The sequence below is a fragment of the Nerophis lumbriciformis genome, linkage group LG09 (assembly GCF_033978685.3).
Source record: "Nerophis lumbriciformis linkage group LG09, RoL_Nlum_v2.1, whole genome shotgun sequence".
Lineage (NCBI taxonomy): Eukaryota > Metazoa > Chordata > Actinopteri > Syngnathiformes > Syngnathidae > Nerophis > Nerophis lumbriciformis.
This window is the reverse complement of record NC_084556.2, coordinates 13,364,025-13,381,817: the sequence shown is the minus strand read 5'-3', so window position 1 is coordinate 13,381,817 and position 17,793 is coordinate 13,364,025. Positions and strand designations below refer to the sequence as shown.

Sequence of the window (17,793 nt, the reverse complement as noted above, 5' to 3'; positions counted from 1 at the left end):
AAGGAAGAGTCTTCATGTTCAATGCCCAGAACAAAAGGGGGGAGAGAGTTGTTTTGGGTTGGTGCACTACTTGTAAGTGTATCTTGTGTTTTTTATGTTGATTTAATTAAAAAAAGAAAAAAAAAAGAAAAAATTCTTGTGCGGCCCGATACCAATCGATCCACGGACCAGTACCAGGCCGCGGCCCGGTGGTTGGGGACCACTGAGGTAAACAACCAACAGTATGTCAAAAAGCTAGCTAAAACGGTACACATATTCATAATATAGTATACATTTTAACTGACCTTTATTTGACTATTTTTGTCTTTTTTTAGGTGGCTAAAATACGCGGTGCTGCTGACCGCCGTCTAACGTTACGTGTGATATGTTGACTAACGTAACCCTGCTTAAAAAAAATCACTGAACAAAAAGTATGAATAAGGTAGTGAACTGCAACAGATTCCCGTGTTTGCAATAACGTTATAACGTTAGCAGTGAGTTTACAGCCTCACTGATTTAACTACACAGCAAATAAAAGTCACGTTACTTAGCCAATAAACGTTATCTTACATTCAAAACTTACCGTTCTTTGTGCAACTTCAAATGATGGACGAAGTTGGAAGTTGTTGCCTCTCCATCAGTAATTTTCGAACCGCATGTGTTGCATACTGCAAACCGTTTTGTGTTGACCACCTCGTCATTTTTATACCCAAACAAAATTATTTTAGGTATCATTTTTTGTTCACTGGCGTGTGGTTTGGACATGTCTTCTTCGTTGGTTGTCCTGCAATTTGATTGGATGAATGCTGTGTGATGAAAACAAAGTAGATCTAATTTGATTGGCTGTTGTACTGAGAGCACACCAGCTGACACACGCAACGCTGATAGACAAGTACACAATGAAAAATACGGAGCGCTCCCGAATAACTTTTTCATCTTTGGGTTTTGGGGGAAAGTAGCAAGTCGTGTCAAGTCATGTCAATTCAAAAGGCTCAAGTCCAAGTGAAGTCACAAGTCATTGATGTTAAAGTCTAAGTCGAGTTGCAAGTCTTTTTACATTTTGTCAAGTCGAGTCTAAAGTCATCAAATTCATGACTCGAGTCCAAGTCATGTGACTCGAGTCCACACCTCTGGTAATAAATACTATATATAAAATAATAGTTCTTAAATAGCATATCTTACAATATAGAAATTAAAATCGTGTAAATATCTAACTGTAAATAAACTGTATGGTGACTTTTGTACAGTGACAATGTTAGAAAACACGACTGTTTATGCCTCGCCCTAGAAATGACGTAATATCAGAAGTGGGTGTTCATACCGAAAGTTAGAGTCAGGTTTAGACAATAAACATAAAGATAACATTTCATATTAACGTCACCTGATGTGATTTATTTCCCAAAGTGGACACGTTGAGGACAAACGTCTTCCATTTGCAAGGTGTGTACGACCATTTTGTGCGCGCGAGGCCCGTATGTTTGACCCACTAACATATTTCTCCCATGCGCTGTGACGTCATGGATGGGGGGCGGAGCCTGGCATTCAAACACAGCCTGCCTTCACTTCTGGCTGATTTTTTTTAATGTTTCCTGTCTTGTTTTTCACCTCATTTTCTGCAGCCGTCTCGTTCCATTTCACGTCTTGTTGTCTTCGAACCTACTCGTACATGCTGCAATGTGGCCAACTCACAACCTGACGTACGGATTTGTCTCCCCGGCGGCGTCTTTTTTTCATTTTGGTAGCGATGGATTGATTTTTTTGGACTAAAAAAAAAAGGCGTTTAAATGCACGTGCCATCGAGGGAATATTCCACTTTTCAGCAAGAAAAGGTAATATATTGGTTTGGTTGTTGGACAACTTGTGCAGCAGCTGCAGCCTCTCGTCGTCCCGCCTCCATTCTTCATGGCTTTCTCTCGACAACAACAATACTAATAATAATAACGCACGATATTTTTGTAACTTTGCATCGCTACTTTTTAACACGCGCAATGTCGGCTTCGGCTTGTCGAGCAGCAAAGTCTGAAAATGGCGATTAGTTGTTTTTTCTTTTGTTAGCTCGCAAAGTAGCGTTTCCTCTATGTTGTCTTACTTCCTTAAAATAGGCGTAAAACGCCACAAATAGTCTTTTTAAAGCGTTTAAAATGTTAAATATGTTACATAATATCGGACATGTTAGTTTTAGTTGCAAAAGTCCTCATTTGGCGCTTCTGGCGAGTTTCGGATTGAGGGAGAAAATGGCGAACTCGTTGTGTGTCAAAATATTTTAATATTATTAAAAATGTTTAAAGCGGGTTAAGAAAAACACTACATTTGTTGCGATATGAAATCATTTTTCCCAGCAAAAAAAAAATATCTATAGTGAATAGTCCGTTCCAGGGTCAAAACTGTTAAGAACATACTACTGTTGACCTTTTTGTAGAGTGATCGAAAAAGACAAGCGGTAGGAAATGGATGGATATAATTTTAACCTTTAGGTCATCAAAGTGTAAAACTAAGTTAATCATTGTTGACATAGAAAGGGAAAAAAGCAATACATCCCTGCATTTTGAACATAATAGATCCAAGTTCTCAATGACTCGGCCCTGCTGGTATCAGACAAGGACAAGTCACAGGTGGAGAAAATCCTCAGTGCTGAACTCTGTAGAACTTGCACCTGGCTCGCTGACAACAAGCTATCCATACACTTTGGTAAAACAGAATCCATCCTGTTTGGGTCCCACATCAACCTTAAGAAAGTCAATGGCTTCACTATAAAAGTGGGTGACATTGTTATCACCAGGAAGGATGAGGTCACCTATCTAGGTTCCATTCTAGAGGCTAATCATTGGTCTATCTAGGTTCCATTCTAGAGGCTAATCTTTCCTGTGATAAAATGGCAACCAAGGTAATCAAAAAGGTCAATCAACGAACGAGATTTCTGTATAGAATCTCCTCTCTGGTCAACAAAAGCACCATGCGGAATCTAGCGGGAGCTCTCGTTCAACCCTTTTTCGATTACACATGCACCTCCTGGTACCCTAGCACCTCGAAAACCCTCAAATCTAAACTCCAAACATCCCAGAACAAGCTAGTCGGATTACTTCTAGACCTCAACCCCAGATCACACCTCACTCCTATCCACTTCTCCAAAGTGGGCTGGCTCAGGGTGGAGGACAGAGTAAAACAACTTGCACTGAGCCTAGTCTATAAAATCCGCTACACCTCCCTGATACCGAAGTACATGTCAAACTACTTCCTTAACGTAAATGACCACCATAACCACAACACCAGGGGGAGCTCCACTAACCACGTTAAACCCAGATTCCGATCTAACAAAGGTCTTAACTCATTCTCCTTCTATGCCACATCAATGTGGAATGCGCTCCCAACAGGTGTAAAAGAAAGGGCATCTCTATCCTCCTTCAAAACCGCACTAAAAGAACACCTCCAGGCAACTTCAACCCTAAACTAACACCCTCCCTTCCACATCCCACCACCCGGATTGTACATAATCAAATGTAAACACTTTTTCTTATACTTTCTGATCTCTATCTCTGTGTCCACTACCTGCTGTACATATCCTACCAAGTCAGTCCTACACTGTTCCAATGTCCATTTCTCTGATGATGCAATTGTTGATGACTGAAGTGTTGATACCAACTAATCCTATGTCCCCCCACCCCCTCCATATCCCACAAACCGAATTGTAAATAATGTAAATAATTCATTGTATATACTCTGATGATTATCTTGTATGATGACTGTATTATGAAAATAGTATATATATCTGTATAATTAATCAATTTAAGTGGACCCCGCCCGACTTAAGTTGAAAAACTTATTCGGGTGTTACCATTTAGTGGTCAATTGTACGGAATATGTACTTCACTGTGCAATCTACTAATAAAAGTTTCAATCAATCAAAAAACTGTTAAGATCATACTCCTGTTGACCTTTTTGTAGAGTGATCGAAAGGGACAAGCGGTAGAAAAATGAATGGATTGATATAATTTTAACCTTTAAGTCATCAAAGTGTAAAACTAAATTCATCATTGTTGACATAGAAAGAAAAAAAGCAATACATCCCTGCATTTTGAACATAGTAGATCCAAGTTCTCAGACTGTAGGGGCTCCATCTAGTGCAGGGGTCGGCAACCCAAAACGTTGAAAGAGCCATATTGGACCAAAAATCAAAAAAATTAAAATCTGTCTGGGGCCACAAAAAAATAAAAGCCTTATATAATAAGCGTTATAATGAAGGCAACACATGATGTAAGTGTCTATATTAGCCTACTATCAAAATGACTGTCGCAGGCTGACGCAAATCTTCCTTGACAGAAATGTTGAAATGTAATATTTATTTTACCCATTTTTACAACATTGGAAAACATTACTAAAACAGAGGGTGAGATAACTCCTGGAAATGACTTAGAATGGCCAAAGGTAAATATATGTGTGTCCAAGTTGAAGGAAACGGAAACTACAAATCAAATATTCCTGAAATATGAGGCATAATGATGCATTATGTACATACAGCTTGCCTAAATAGCATTTTAGCATTGAGTAGCTTGCAGTCATGCACTGACCAAATATGTCTGATTAGCACTCCACACAAGTCAATAACATCAACAAAGCTCACCTTTGTGGATTCACGCACAGCATAAAAAGATTGGTGGACAAAATGAGACAAATGATAAATGATAAATGGGTTGTACTTGTATAGCGCTTTTCTACCTTCAAGGTACTCAAAGCGCTTTGACACTACTTCCACATTTACCCATTCACACACACATTCACACACTGATGGAGGGAGCTGCCATGCAAGGCGCTAACCAGCACCCATCAGGAGCAAGGGTGAAGTGTCTTGCTCAGGACACAACGGACATGACGAGGTTGGTACTAGGTGGGGATTGAACCAGGGACCCTCGGGTCGCGCACGACACGACAAAGAATGAGTGGCTTAAAATATGGCTTTCTGTGGCATCTTTGAAGAAAGTTGTACGTGTAAACAAACTACGGTGAGTTCAAGGACCGCCAAAATTAGTAGGACAAAACGGCGCTCGCCAAATACTTTCATCAGAGAATTATGTTTAATACAAACAGTGGGATTTCTAACAATCAAGAAGGCTTGTGGCATGTTGTCGTCCTACAGAAACGATAATAAAAGAAACATTTTTTTTTTCCATAATCATAAATTTTTGAAAAAGCTCCAAGGAGCCACTAGGGCGGCGCTAAAGAGCCGCTTGTGGCTCAATAGCCGCGCGTTGCCGAACCCCGATCTAGTGGTACGCCAAAGAATCACTTAAAGTACAGTGTGTTATTTTCCTGTATTCAAACACAGTGTTACTGTTCAAACTGTGTGTAATCTTACAGTGGCCAAAAATATTAAACATACTTGTTAAATAAAATCTCTGCCTTGTTTTTAATGAATACTTAAGCCTACTAAGCTACTGTATTTTATTGATCGTTATTATGGTGGTACTCGGAGAGCCAAGTGTTGTAGTGACAAAAGTTTGAGAACCCTTACAGTAGATAACTAAAGACGTATTTTTCAGGTGATTTGTATTGCTTTTTTTTAACTTATAAAAAAAAAAGGAAAATAACTTGGCAATGAAAAACAACTTCATATAACTTGGAATAAGTGTCGCAAAAAGCCAAATGTGCAGAATTGCTCCTTTTTTAATACTTTATGAAGTCGACGTATCGCAACCTATTGTTGTTCAAGTTCTAAATCAGGGGGCCCCAAAGTGGGGGGCGCGGCCAAATTTTACCCGCCAAGTCATTTACCGGTAGTTTGGCCCACTAAATGGTGGTTTCCCAAATTTAATACATATTTATACTGGCAAAAAAGAATGAGCAAAACGAGCCAAAAGAAAAAATTTACCATGCTAACATGCTTACAGTTCGCATTAGTGAAATACCTAAATATAAACTACAAAATACCATTTGAATTAGCTAAAAAAAAAAGCTAAAATGCTAACTGTAACATGTGTCAAGTACTAAAATACAGTACAGTATATTACTGTGTACCTGAAAAATGTTACAATAGCATGCTAACGTTAGCGTGCATCAAGTACCAAAATATGACTGAGGTGTGTGTAAACCTACAAAATTAGCTAAACAAAAAGAAGCTTGCATACCAACAATGGCATGCTAACAGGTGTCACACGTCAAGTAACTGCAAAATTAGCAAAACAAAAAAAAGTTAGCATGCTAATATTAAAATGCTAACAATAGTTGACGCAGGCTTTGTAAAAATTAGCTAGTTTGAACACTCCTAGTCTGAACGCTTGACTCGTGGTGCTGCTGTACGTTTGAAATGCTGTGTTTGGCCCGCGGACTAATGCCGCATTTTCACTTCGGCCCTCAGAGGCAAAGAAAAAGCAAAATGTGTACTAAATTCGTTGCTACTTTTTTTGACCGGGACTTTACTTAGTATGCCAATAAACATTGGTTGGCTGTTGACAAGTGTTGCGTTCATGACCTCCACCAGGTGCACGGGCCCTTGTTGCCTTGTAGCGGCCTACAAGGTGCTGGCCATGAAGGGTCCGAACGCTGCAGAGAACCACCGCCTTCTCGGCCTGCTGGAGGCGGCACTGGTGCGAGAGGCCCGCCTCTGGAAGGTCCCCGTCTCCAAAGATGGATGCATTCAGGTGTGTGAGGCGTTGGAGTACCTGCTCAGGGAGATTGCATTACACTGTAGAAGTTGTCAAACCTCTCGTCTTCTTGGACTCCTCAGGGTGCTGACATCTCGTCGTCCCAACACCAAGACATGATCGTCTGGCTGAGGGACATGAATAGACGCTTCCAGTTCTGTCCAGAGACATTCGCGCTGGGGGTGTGTGTCCTCAACAGGTTGCTGGCCACCGTCAAGGTACACACCAATGTTTTTCTTGGTGTTAAAATGCTTGGATTTTGGTTGACGTGCGATAAAATGTGAAATTTGTTCACATACAAGTTTCATGCAAATATCAAATTGAATAATAAAGGAAACGGCAAAGAAAAATATAATTGTGATTACATTTAAAATATTTAGGCTATTTGTTTTTAAACAATTACTGTATAGAATACAGAGTTGTATCTAATTCAAGGAGAATCTTTAATGATTTAATTGTTTTTCTTATTGCTTTCTTTTTCCAATAATGTCAATAGAAAACTTACACAGTCAGTTTTTTAAACATTATATGGTAAATGTCAAGGATAATAATCCTATACGTTTCTGCACTTTCTTTAAAAAATGTGTGTATGTATGTGTATATACTGTTATATACATATATATACAGTACAAGCCAAAAGTTTGGACACCTTATTTCAATGCGTTTTCTTTATGTTCATGACTACCGGTATTTACATTGTAGATTGTCACTGAAGGCATCAAAACTATGACACTTGTGATGTGAAAACCCTTTCAGGTGACTACCTCTTGAAACTCATCGAGAGAATGCCAAGTGTGTGCAAAACAGTAATCAGAGCAAAGGGTGGCTATTTTGAAGAAAATAGAATATAAAACATGTTTTCAGCTAATTCACCTTTTTTTTGTTAAGTACATAACTCCACGTGTTCATTCATAGTTTTGATGCCTTCAGTGACAATCTACAATGTAAATAGTCCAAACTTTTGGCCTGTACTCTATATATATATATATATATATATATATATATATATATATATATATGAAATAATTTAACTGTGTTAATTTCTGTAAGTATTTTTTGAAGCATTTTTTTATTAAACAAAAATAATTGAACTGCTATGAGTTAATTTTGAAGCAATATAAAAAATATTTGAGCTATATTCAAAGGGAAGTTAAAAGTTGTGGTGTCCCACAAAGCTCATTGCCAGATGCATTTTTCACTTATTTGCAAATTATTCACAATAGCAATATCAAACATTTTTATTCTTTTCTTTTTCTTTTTTTTACTTGCCAATTGTAGAGAAAAAATACTATTGTGTAAAATGAATGCTTAAAGTTATAGCCTTCAATTGTTTAAGCAAATTTCCAATGGGAAGAAATGTGAAAATGATACCTAATTAAAATTGAGGTTTTTTTTCTTTTCTTTAGGCCCAACCAAAATATCTCAAATGCATCGCTTTGACCTCCCTGGTGCTGGCAGCCAAAATCAACGAGGAAGACGAGGTAATGATCTTGTTTGTAAACAAAGACAAACACCCAGGTCAGCGTTATTTGAAAACAACACTTTTATTGGCTGGCTTTGGAAACAGGTGGTGGGTTCAGTTAGCGACCTGGTTGCCGCGAGCGGATGCAACTTTTCAGCGGCGGAGATTGTTCGCATGGAGCGGATCATTCTGGACAAACTGCAGTGGGACTTGTACACGGCCACGCCCATCGACTTCATTCACATCGTAAGTCGGTGAAGTCGCTCAAACGGGGGATTGTTCTCTGCAGCCAAGATGGCGGCTGTTGCGTAACTTTTGACTGACCCATCCAAACCTCATCAAAGTAAAACCGACTTTGTTTGCCAGAGTTTTTCTCCCCGACAATCGCGTCAGACGTCGCTTGATCAGATTTACCTGGCCGGGAAATGCGCTCATCCGCTCGGTGTAATCTCGCCGTGCATCCTCGCTAATTCCACCAACCTCCTTTCCCTTCCGTAAAGATCAGCGCCATAGTGCTGATCGTTCTTAAAGCCACAACCCATAAAAATGACCCTTTTTTCCCGTTTCCTGGATTGGACTAATGCCCCTTTTCCACTGCACGGTACCTACTCGCTTCTGCTGCTTTTCCATTAGCAAAAGTGGGCACTGTCCAGTAGGCTGGTGTGATTATATACCAGTGATTCTCAAACTGATCTCGTGGGACGCCAAATAATCACTTAAGTATTCAAACACAGTGTTACTGTTCAAACTGTGTGTAATGTTACAGAGGCCTGAAAATATTAAATACACTTGTTAACTAAAAACTTTGCCTTGTTTTTGATGAATATCTGGGCCTACTACACTACTGTATCTTAATGTTGATCATTATGGTGGTACCTAAAGAGCCAAGTGTTTTCTGAAGTGAAAAAAGTTCATCAACCACCGATATAAATGGTATCAATTCGGCCGACAATAGAGCTTTTGATACTATCGTTCTACTGTGACGATGCATGTTGATGACACATTCTGCTTGTCCCGTAAATTTGACAAGTGAGCGAAGGCTACTATAACTTCCCTCCTCAATGTTTTAAAGTCACTAATCTTCACCTCCGTGGCGGCGGACAAATTGCGTTTCTTACAAGTAGTGATGGGTAAATGACGACTCAGTGAGTGTATGGCACACTCACGAGCTGTATTGACACTGCACTGATATTGTTAGTTTCATAACGTTCATCTGCTGGATTGAAGATATTACAAATACAATTCATAGGTAAAATTTTTAGTGAATTGTGCAGAAAGGAATATGAAATGCGTACAATGAGCCAAATGGTGAACAGGAAAATATTTACCTTATTTGGCACTGTAAGATCAAAATAATGCCACACTTTAGATTTTTTTTTCCTTTTTCATAGTTTAATTTAGATCGATGATAGAAACTAAAACCAACACTAATCCTCCGACTTCATTTAGCCGAAAGAAGCGCTTCTTGATTACCACAGTGTGGTGCTTCACAGCCAAATGACACAGCAGTTGGATCGGTCACAAGTTTGTGTGTTTTTTAAGTGACACACGCATCGAGGCAGTATCACTCGTATTATAAGGCGTTGATGTTTCAGTATCATTTGACCCATCATCACTACTTACATGTACTATTATCACTGGAGGACAAGGACTAGCTAAGCATGCTACAATACGCGCCGTATAAGGATACATGAAGGCATAGCTAACCGTTAAGATAGAGCTCTTGAAAGGTGGGCGGTTCGATACAAATGGACAGTAATGATACCAAGTATAGTGCCAGTCAGTATATTGTCGATACTACAGTGATTGGATCGATATTTTTCATTATCACAAAAACTTTTTGTCGTTTACAAACTCAATAGTATTTTTTATTTTTTAGTAATTTTGCACTACTGGCTTTATTATAAATTTTGTATGTAATAAAATGGAAATTTAGTGAATGAAAATTCAGTCACTTAATTTTCCTGAAAATTTCAAGCAATAATTAAGTTAAAGTTAAAGTACCAATGATAGTCACACACACTAGGTGTGATGAAATTTGTCCTCTGCATTTGACCCATCCCCTTGATCACCCCCTGGGAGGTGAGGGGAGCAGTGGGCAGCAGCGGTGCCGCGCCCGGGAATCATTTTTGGTGATTTAACCCCCAATTCCAACCCTTGATGCTAAGTGCCAAGCAGGGAGGCAATGGGCTATTAGTATGACTTATAGTGCCCCTGTAACTACCAGTACTTAGTATCGGATCGATACACAAATTTGTAGTATTGCCCAAAAGCAAAACAGAAGGTGGTTAATAGAACATAAATTAATCAGATATTAACAGTAAATTATCAAGCAGTTTAATACTAGTTTTGACAAAATAATAACTGGAAATGATGCAATATGTTACCTCGGACGTCGGGAGCTACATTTGTAACCCGTTTTGAAATGGTCCTAATGTCATTTATACACCAAATAACATTTCATGATATACATCGTCATCGCAGGAGGCTGCAATATATATCGCGATACCGATTTTGGCCGTATCGCCCATCTCTACTGTGTGCCGCTACTACTGGAGCACATTTGTCATTGTAGCTTTTCAGGGTGCACAGCTAAAAATGACTAAAGTAAACACGCATGGCTAATGTTATCTACACCATAAACTCCACTTTGCTGCCCTCAGTCTTCTCTCGGATAACTCCGAGCTCATTGGCGACCATTGGTTTTTTTTTTTGGGATTGTTGGCAAAAGACGAGGCGTTCCTGTGCAGAGGAAAAGCAGCATGGTATTGTTGAGGCATGTCACTAATGTACCGCCCCCCCAACACTTCATTATTACAAAGACTTTCATATAAAGAGACACAATATAACAGTTAAAAAAATAATAATGATAAAAAATAAAGACATTTTCTTTTTTCTTATATATAATAAATATCTTCAAATAAATACTTTGGACTGAATGATTCTTTTTTCCCCTCAATTGTTTTTGTCACAGACACGTCACCATGACAACAATAATATGCTTTAGCGTCCCAGCCATCTTTTTTTAAAGGCAGATTTCGTCCAAAAAAATATGTTTTCCCGAGCAAAGCACTAAATTCCACGCATGACGTGACCGTGGCTCGTTGTTGCTACAAACACAAACAAAGCAACTCCTTAAAGATGTTTGATGAAGGTGGTGTTTGTCTACCAAAATATCCAGAATCTTGTGATTTTGGTTACTTCTCGGGTGTGTAGTGAAGGTTCCTGCCGACAAAAGGGGAGCACAGAAAAGCACTGCACGTACGATACGATACAAACATGGTGCTGATTTGTAGTCGGGCCTAAAGCTGTGATGTTGACAAACCGGGGGCTGACAAAGACAACAATGACATCATGCGCTAACATTTCTGCTTCCTCCCGTCCTGTCCTAGTTCCACGCCTTGCTGGTCTGCAACCACCCTCACCTCCTTCCGTCCGCTGGCCTCGGCCGGGACCCCGCGCTCAGCCCCGGCCGTCAGAAGAGGCCTCCGGGCTTCCAGGCGGCGTTGTGGACCAGGCAGGTACAGCACTGTATGGCCTGCCACCAGCTTTGGCAGTTCAAGGGCTCCACGTTGGCCTTGGCCATCATCACCTTGGAGTTGGAGGCGCTCACGGCTGACTGGTTCTCCGTCTTTACAGACCTGCTGAAGACAGCCCAAGTAAGGAAAACCGCCTTCAAGGCAGCCTTGGGACCCGTTTCCACCAAGCAGCACACTTCAGTTCAGTCCCTAGTTTTAACCTAAAGGGTAGTAAAACAGCCTTTTAAGGCCACATTCTTTTCTACTCCCCAGTCTCCACATTGCTGCAGAGAAACACCTCCTTCATTGTTGTATTTTGTGTGGCCTTGAGGGCGGAGCTACAGTAGGTACCAGTTGACACCTTTTTGTAGTCTGGGTCCTCCAAAGGTCCCGGTCCCTGAATTGCCATTCCTTGGTTGCAAATGTTTTGTACATTGTCCCAAGTTGGATGTGGTTTAGGCTATTCCTCTGATCGTGATATGTCCTTAGACTACGTAGTACACCTCAGAAGGCTGCAGACCCTTCATCGGGCTTTTCTACTTGGTAGTAATGCACGACTTTCTCAGAAGTGTAAGGTTGGGATTATGTGACCAAGAAATCAAGTTTGATGTGAGGCGTGATGGTGCCTGTGAAGATGACACCTCGGTAGATTATGTAGGCTTGGTCTTCTAAAGGTTGCGGTCACTGAACAGGGAATCCTTCGTTTTGTAACAGGAGTGGGTACAGGTGGAAATAGACCAGGAAATCCCCTCAAGGCTCTGCTGCCCCATTTCCAACCAGGATTGTGTTGACCACATAGGTCTTTGGAAGGTTGTGGTACCTCACTTGGGACTCCTGTTGGTAATGTGAGCACTCACTTTCCCATTTAACCATGCGTCGTCCAAAAGTGTCGCCTCCTCAGACTACTTTGTATTGGTCTTTTTGAGTTTGTCTGGAGCACCAAGAAGAAGGCTAAGGGTTGGAATTAACTCCTGAGAACGAGTGTCATTTGGGTTTTGCCTAATGGTGTTATTTTATGTTATGTTAACAAAAACAAAAGTCCACTTCAGGAGAATATGAAAACTCCACAGTGTTTGTTACAACTTTTAAAGGTGCCTCTGAAGTCATCACCTACAGATGGTGTAGTCTGGGTCCTCTGAAGGTTCCAATCGCTACATTGTAGTTGTTTGTATCATAGGCACACACTTTCCAACAGTAGGGAGAACTGCTTCAATGCCTCTGAATAGGAGGGCAATTTTGTCTCAGAAATGTTTGATCAAAAATGTCCACTGCTGAGGACCCTGGTTCCTGAGATGTTACAGGCCAGGGAGGGGTGCACAAACTGTTTCCACTGAGGGCCACAGACTAACAATTTACAGGATATGGGGCTATTTTGGTAGCTTTCACATTCAAAACCAATAAAATATAGATTTTTTTTCCCCAAATAAATAGGACATGGAATTTTGATAGAAATTTCTTGAGAATGCTAAAGATCCAAAGACAAACTTGAATGCTAACAGTTAGCATGCTGACCAAATGGCGTCAACAAAAAATATGAGCTAAAAAGCTAGCATGCTTACAGTTAACATTAGTGAAATACCAACATATGACAATGAGGTGTATAGCTAGAAAAAAAGCAAGCACACTAATCAAAATACATTACTCTGAGGTGTCTACCTGAAAAATGTGTTTAAAATGCTAGCGTGCTAACTCTAGCATGCATCAAGTAGCAAAATATGACTGAGGTGTACAGCTCGGAAAAAAAGCAAGCATGCTATCAGGTATCATTGGCAAAGTAACTCAATATTTGACGCAGAGATGTATTCCTGCAAAACAGCTAGCGTGCTCATTTTAGATGGCTAACTATTGTTCCTATGGCCCCCAGGCTGCACTTTGGCCTCTACTGTTATAGACCATTGAAGGTTATTGCTAGCTGTAGCAGCTTTATGTCGTGGAAACAAGTCAAATCCAGGTTTGTGGTTTCAAAAAGTACGATGAGAACTAAACTGAACCGTGGTGCTTGGTGGAAACATCTTTTTCTCTGATGACTTCACACAAGTTGGCGTACTTTACCTGCTTTGGTGATCAGCGTCCTAAAGCTGTCCTTAAGAGTCTGTGACTGATGCTACTTTAAGACTAGACAGTTAACATGTGTGGATGGAATTCTATCTTTGAAGGTGGACAGCGCCAAGTTCATCCGCTGCAAAGAGATGGTGGACGAGCACCTCCACAGCCTGGAGTTCTCCCTGCCCACCAACGCCGTCTACATCTTCGACAGCGCTTACATCTACCAGGGGGAAGCGAAGAAAGAAGAAAGAATCCGGAGGACCAGGAAGGTTCACGCCAGGGACCAGCTCGGGGACCCGGATGAGTATTACGACGCTTTTGGGCGTTTGTACGATGAAGGAGTTAACGCGGAAGGCGGCAAAGTCAATTTTCCACCGGACAGCGTCTCGCCGTGTCCGCCTTTGCACCCCGCCTGTTAACTCGGGACGTTTGGAGTCGAAGCATACTGTAATTTTGTTTGTTTATTTTAGGGTCCACGTTTCGTACGACGTCAAATAATGAACTAAGGTCCAAGAAAGGTCGGTGTTTGTTTTGGTCTGTGAATTTCAGTCTCATGAGAAGGAATTGGGGAAAGAAACCTGACTAGATTGTTTGAATTTTATTTCAAAACACAAAAAATACAACTGAAAAACAAAGTGTTCTTCAGTGTCGAAAAGCAATAACTAGATCAAAAAAAAAAATGTTTTTATTTTATTTCATTTAGCGAAAATGGAAATCATTCATCAGTAGAAATGTTTTTCCCTCCAGGTCAGTCTGTGGTCTTGTCTTCAAATTAGTTTGGAGTAATTTGGATTAATCAGATTATTGCTTGCATAATTGAAATTCAATCCAAAGAACCCAATATTTTGACAAAAAAAAAATTTTTGACTGAATGCCATACAGAAATTTAATTTTTGTTCAAAACTTGCATGATTAATCTGCATACATACCGGTACATGATTAATGCAATATTTATTTGTGATCAATCTCATTCAATTTGACAGTCCTACTTTAAATAGCAACTTCCGCTGTCTGAACTTTTTTAAACTATTTTTGGACAGACTGATTTTAATTTTTGTTATATGAAAATAAGTTTTTTTAAGATCTATTTATTGAGAAAGAATGCTTTATTTTATCTTTTTTTTTTTTTCGAGCCGCACTCATGAAAATGCAGTTCAGTGACCAAGGCAAACACTAACCAATAAATCACAGTTGGATTAAAAAAAAGATTTTTGCACATCGTAGTTTCAAAAGAAGACATTCGACAGCTTTACACTTTTAGTTACTGATTCTTTCTGCACTTCACTTCCTTGTGAAATATTGTTCTGATGCAATGAGTTGACTGAACAGAGGTCCATTTAAATTCAATTACTTATTTCTACCTTTTTTATTTAACTGAGTTGTTTTTATCCAACACAACAGTTTGTTGTGTATAAACTTAAGAGGTGTTTGAGGTCAGCAATGGCTTATTTTGTTTGTGAGGAGCTCAGGTTTAACCCCCAGAGCTAAGGCCAGCACTTTTAAGATGAAGACTTTTATGTTTTATTAAAATAAAATGTTTTTCTTTTAATCACATTTTATTCGTATTTACTATTTTAAGAATAGCTTTAATTTTATGATTGTATGCTGCTATCTCTTTTTGGCTGTAAAATAAATTTACTTTTGCGCATATAAACTCTCAACACAATACTTTAAATGCAGTCTTCTAATATGGTAATTGTTGATTTAATTAAGACCCTACAGCATAATCATAACAGCCGCACTAATCTTTTAGGGATGGCTGGCAGTATCCTTCCTACCTTGTCATTGTGTTACCTACAAAATACATTTCTATTGTTTACTGATGATTTCATTCATTCTTATTAATGTGAAGTTGCAACGAGTCATCCGTTGGAAAAATGTTCCTCACATCCTGCAGGCAGCTACTGTATCTTTCTTTTGGTCTTCATCACAGAAATAAAACAATGACCTCAAGAGTCCGTGTTTTGAGTATTTTTTTTTTAAGTTCTCAACAACGGGAAAGGGATCATGGGAGTATTTAATTCCACAGTTCAATTCTAAAAACCAAGAAAAGTTATAAAATGCTTAAAAACATTTAACCAATTAATTTCTGTGATGTAAAACAGAATACACTTGGGTTTTTTTTTACAAATACTCTGCAGTTGAGTACATCCACTGTCCTTTGTATATTATGAATAAACTGGCCATACCATGAGGTACACTTAAAATATCTGACAGCATAACGTAATATTTTGTACATTGAATAACTGTTAAACAAAACATTACAATTAAATGCATAAAACTTGTTCATTTAAATAATTTATTCAACATAATTATTTTAAATATTGTTAACCAGCACTGTACTTAACATGTACGAAACTAGTTAACAATTATAATTAACTAGAATTTAAAATTAATACATCTAACCAGCCCCATGCTTTATTAAAATTACCTGCTTTGTAAAACTAAAGTAGATAAAATATATTAAAATAATTGTCATATTTTAACTGTAGCAAAAAAAAATGTTTACATAAAAATATACTCAAGTTGAGATGATTCTAATATTTTGCATAGCCTTTTTAGCAATAAAAGTACGGAATATGAACGATTCTTGGTATGAAGCAGAGTACCTCTGGTATGTTGTTGGTCTTTTAGTGGTTTTATTTTATATAAAATTACACATTTTCTTTATTTCTAATTATTTTTAGCTATTTTTTTTATTTTATTTATGTATGTATTTCTGCAGAAAACATTTGTTGGTAACAAAAGCGCATTGCAAAGACCTTTAAACACGTCCATAACAAATATACTTAGATGTACCTAATGAAATGACCCATGACTGCACATGTTAATCTGTTGGGAAGTGTACAAAAACATGGCGGGTGGGTACTTGTATTAGGACGTGCAGCTGCAGGTGCTGTTAACACACATACTGTACACAAAAGACAGCGCTGGCGACACACAAATCTTTTCCGTCACACAAAACAGCACAGTGTCTTCGCTTGTTTCGGCAGAGACACACAACATTGTGGGACGGATGTGTGCAGTTTTTTTCCTCGGTTTATTTCCAACAACAGTAAACACAGCTGCTTTCGTTCTTTGGCAAGCTGAGGCTTTTAGGTTTTTCCTGAATGTGTGTGTGTGTGTGTGTGTGTGTGTGTACTGGCTTTCTCTACTGTTTACAATAAAGTTTCCATGACATCACTATAGACTTTTTCCATTATAACACTATTGCATAGTAAGGTGGTGTAGGCCCTAACGATATTCACAAACATTGAATTATAAGGACAATAACAATAAGCACAGCCTAAATTGTAACACTGCAGTACCAAACAGCCTTACGGTGACTGTTCATTAGTGGCTTTAAATCGCAGGTGTGTTGATGGAAAAATCACACACTAGAAAAATAAACATATACAAGTCTCCGAAACAATAACAATTAAAAAAAGAAAATGAATGATCCTGAATGAATAAGCGATGGCCATTGTTGTCAAAGTGAACGTTTTCTCTCACCATTGTGTGGCTTCATCATCGGTCCATGTGCACAATGTCAAGATGGAATGTCAAAAACACAAAAAACATGTGTTGTTGTTGTTGTTGTGTGTGATGGAGGATAATCCATGGTCATGCATGGGAGGGAAAACAGCGGCCATAAATTAACTGGAAAAAAAAAACAAGACAATGAAAGAATGTAAATAATAACACATTTAATTAGACAGGAAAATAAAAATCAGAGGAGTGGGGGGGGGGAAGGAAATGAAAATGGAGTTAGTGTTGTTGCCTATGATCAGCCACTAGAGGGAGCCACATGCTAAATCATTATAAGGCACTACTTGCTATTCATTAGGACAGATTAGACAAATCTCATCTAAAGATAAACTAAAGCGTTCATTGCTTACGTAAGCTACAAACGGGTCAACAGCACCTCTAGTTTCCCCTCAACATTATACACCTGATGGACAAAACATTAGGTACGCCTGCTCAGACTCTGTAAAGGAAGTATATTTAAAAGAACCATAATAGTGCTCACTTTTGAATGACACTGTAAAAGGAGTAGTTGGTTAGAACGCTACAAACCATTCATGAACATTAATCCAGGTTCACACTAATATGTATTTATTTTGCCGCTAAACAGACAGAAAGAAAAATTAAAGGCTAATCAAAGATCTTCTAT

General features: G+C 38.9%; 2 protein-coding genes across 4 annotated transcripts in view; one reads left to right on the top strand and one right to left on the bottom strand.

Annotated features, from left to right (window-relative positions):
* The first annotated feature begins 1,532 nt into the window (after positions 1-1,532).
* ccni2 (cyclin I family, member 2) lies at positions 1,533-10,154 on the top strand. The gene is made up of 5 exons (XM_061962538.2): positions 1,533-1,808; positions 6,452-6,611; positions 6,698-6,832; positions 8,021-8,095; positions 8,182-10,154. Exons 2-5 carry the CDS (start codon positions 6,498-6,500, stop codon positions 8,332-8,334), a joined length of 477 nt encoding a protein of 158 aa, XP_061818522.1. The 5' UTR covers positions 1,533-1,808; positions 6,452-6,497; the 3' UTR covers positions 8,335-10,154.
* An 840-nt stretch (positions 10,155-10,994) lies between these two features.
* The window catches only part of septin8a (septin 8a), a 52,171-nt gene continuing 45,372 nt past the window's right edge, over positions 10,995-17,793 (bottom strand). The window contains exon 10 of one of the 3 annotated variants that reach the window (XM_061962535.2): positions 10,995-11,720. In XM_061962535.2, the coding sequence (XP_061818519.1) occupies positions 11,552-11,720 (169 nt within the window). In that variant the 3' untranslated portion in view covers positions 10,995-11,551. Of the gene's footprint in view, positions 11,721-16,035; positions 17,280-17,793 lie in introns of those variants that run through there. The other 2 variants (XM_061962536.2, XM_061962537.2) reach the window with 2 other exon arrangements.